This window comes from Python bivittatus, unplaced genomic scaffold, assembly GCF_059951505.1.
Source record: "Python bivittatus isolate LINGU-HERP-01145 unplaced genomic scaffold, Pbiv_v1 ctg000340_np1212, whole genome shotgun sequence".
Lineage (NCBI taxonomy): Eukaryota > Metazoa > Chordata > Lepidosauria > Squamata > Pythonidae > Python > Python bivittatus.
In genome coordinates, this window is record NW_028277056.1 from 871,023 (window position 1) to 873,728 (window position 2,706).

At 45.7% G+C, this 2,706-nt stretch overlaps 1 protein-coding gene across 1 annotated transcript; it reads right to left on the bottom strand.

Moving 5' to 3' along the window:
- Nucleotides 1-503: 503 nt before the first annotated feature.
- Nucleotides 504-1,502, bottom strand: LOC148216016 (olfactory receptor 51G2-like). The gene has a single exon (XM_088140870.1). The coding sequence runs from the start codon at nt 1,500-1,502 to the stop codon at nt 504-506; it is 999 nt and encodes a 332-aa protein (XP_087996996.1).
- Between the last annotated feature and the right edge of the window lie 1,204 nt (nt 1,503-2,706).

Here is a 2,706-nt window from a genome sequence, read left to right on the forward strand (position 1 = left end):
ACATTTTTAAGAAGAGGCTGAACAAAGATCTTTTGTGGAAGTTAAATTGGTTTTCCTGTACACTACAGAGTGTCAGATTCAGCCCAAGAAACTCCACGGGATGGTTCTGGAATTGCTGTTACTTTATTAGCTTACACCTGCTAGACAGAATCTCGCCAGGCTAACTCTAACTCCCAAAGTCTGCAACTAAACACTACGAATTCCTTAGGGCGGTGCCAGTCTCATCCTCTTTGCTTTCACATGCTCAGGCTGTGGGCTCAGTAGATGCTTCTCCCCATGACCTTGAACCTCCTCATCCAGGTCCTCCATCACAAGAGTGTTTGACTAGATGACCCTTGTGGTCCCTTCCAAATCCACTGTTCTATGAGTCTATGAACCTTTATGTTCTCTACACTACTGATCACGGCCTAGTCCACAGTAAAAGGCCCTCTGAAACTTTTGGAAGACTTGACCTGCCTTTCATGATATTTTCACCAGGGGATTTTAGACAAGCATAATTGGTATTAAGAACAGAAGCTTCTGGTGTTGGTGTACCACCTGAAGAATATTTGGGTTATCCTGGCCCGGATTTGCTTGGTTTTTACACTGTATACAATGGGGTTCATGAGGGGCGGCACCAGCAGGTAAACATAGCCCATAAAAATACGGACAAAGAGCGGGGACTCTTTCCCAAACCTGTGGATCACAGACAAGCCAATCATTGGTGCGTAGAATAGCAAGACTGCACAGATGTGAGAGCCACAAGTGCTGAGGGCTTTGAGGCGGTCTGCCCGTGTATTGATGCCCAACACAGTCTTGAGGATCACAAGGTAAGACAAAAGGATAAGGAGTGAGTCCACCCCCACCGTGGAGACAATGACAAACATACCATAAATGCTGTTGACAGCAATGTCCGAGCAGGCCAGCTTCATCACCTCCTGGTGGAGACAGTAGGAGTGGAAGAGGAGGTTGACTCGACAGTAGTGATACCTTCTGAGAAGGAAGGGCAGCGGGAAGATCAAGGCCACCCCTCTGACCACAAACGCCAGTCCCATCTTCCTTATTCTTGGCATGGTCAAGATGGAGGCATATCTGAGGGGGCTGCGGATGGCCACAACGCGATCAAAAGCCATGGCCAAGAGCACCGAGGATTCCACAAATGAGAGCGAGTGGATGAAGAATAGCTGAGCCAAACAGGCACTAAAGCTGATACTTCTGGCATTGAACCAAAAGACGCCTAGTATGGTTGGCATGGTGGAGATGGATAACCCAAGATCTGTGATAGCCAGCATGGAGAGGAAAATGTACATGGGCTTGTGGAGGCTTCGGTCTGTTTTGATCACAAAAAGAATAATAGAGTTCCCCAAAACAGAAATGAGATAGATGGAGCAGAATGGGATGGAGATCAAAATGAGGTTGGATTCCATACCCGGAATCCCAGTCAGCCAGACCACTGATGGCTTTAATGTGGAACTATTCTGGAATGCCAAGGGGTACAAGGCAGTCTCAGGAACACCCGGCATGTTCCTTCAGATGGTGAATGACTCCTTTTTGACTGTGAGCATGGCAAAGTGGGCTTTCAAGCTGAGATTGGGAAGGGCCCAAAGAAACATCTGGGGTTTCTCCTGACTTGCTCCTTTTCATTTCTTGTATGGATCTTAATCCTGAGAAAAACCAGAAGGATGGGTATTAGTTGAGATGCATTCCTGGAAACAATATGGAAAATAGGCACACGTACATACATAAAGGGTGTTATTTAAACCCTTCCCAGTAACAGCAGGAAATTGATTTTCCTATTATGTATCAGGACCTAAAAAGGTTTTAAAACCACCAACTAAACTTGTCTATCAGTTTAATAAGATGCCTTTATGTTTGTGAATTAAAGACATTTGCACATCCCCTATTTTGCATAATTTGTTTCGCTTCTTGTAATCACATGATTTCTGCAGTGCCTGACGGCATCTCCTTGACTTTAGGGTTTCTTCTGGGTGATGCCAATATTTCACCCAGCCCATTTCTCTTTCTCCGTTCCTAGCTATGTGCTCGGCTGGGAACATCAGACACCCAGAGAAGGGCTGCTTGGTTCAGATCAGAGGTCCACCTAGGGCAGCAGTCGGGTCCCACTGGGAGCGAACAAGACAAAAGTACAAAGGGGTCACCTTCGAGAGGGCGGAGCTGGCGTCGCGGCGATACGGCGGGCGATCGCAGCTGATATCTCCTCCCCCGGACGGTCCCGATGGACCTAAGCCGTCCCGTAGAGATGGTGAACGCAAAGGGCGCGTCCCGCGGATCTCAGGGACGCCGCAAGTCCCAGATCGATCCCAGGAGAAGCTCTTGAAGCCGGCGGAGGAGAGGCAGCCAAAAATGGCTGCGAAAGCCGGGACAGCTCCAAAGGAAGATGGAAGAGAGGGGTGTCAACTGGGTGAGATGGACTTTTACTATTCAACTATTCTTAGAGAACACCTTAAGTAACTTAAAGAGATTTTTAAAAGTGAAGAAAAGTGGATTAAGCGGCGAGATTGAACCCTATTAAAAAAAAAGAAGGGGGAGAAAATTTTTCTTTTCAACTTTCCCTTTTTAGTGGAATTGACAAGATGTTTTTCTTTTAAAAAAATATATTTTTAACTGGATTGGCTTTCTCTTTTTAATACTCAATAACTCTTTATTTTAAGCCTTTTTTTACTAAGATTTCTTTATTGTTATAAGAAATTTATATCTTTTTGACTT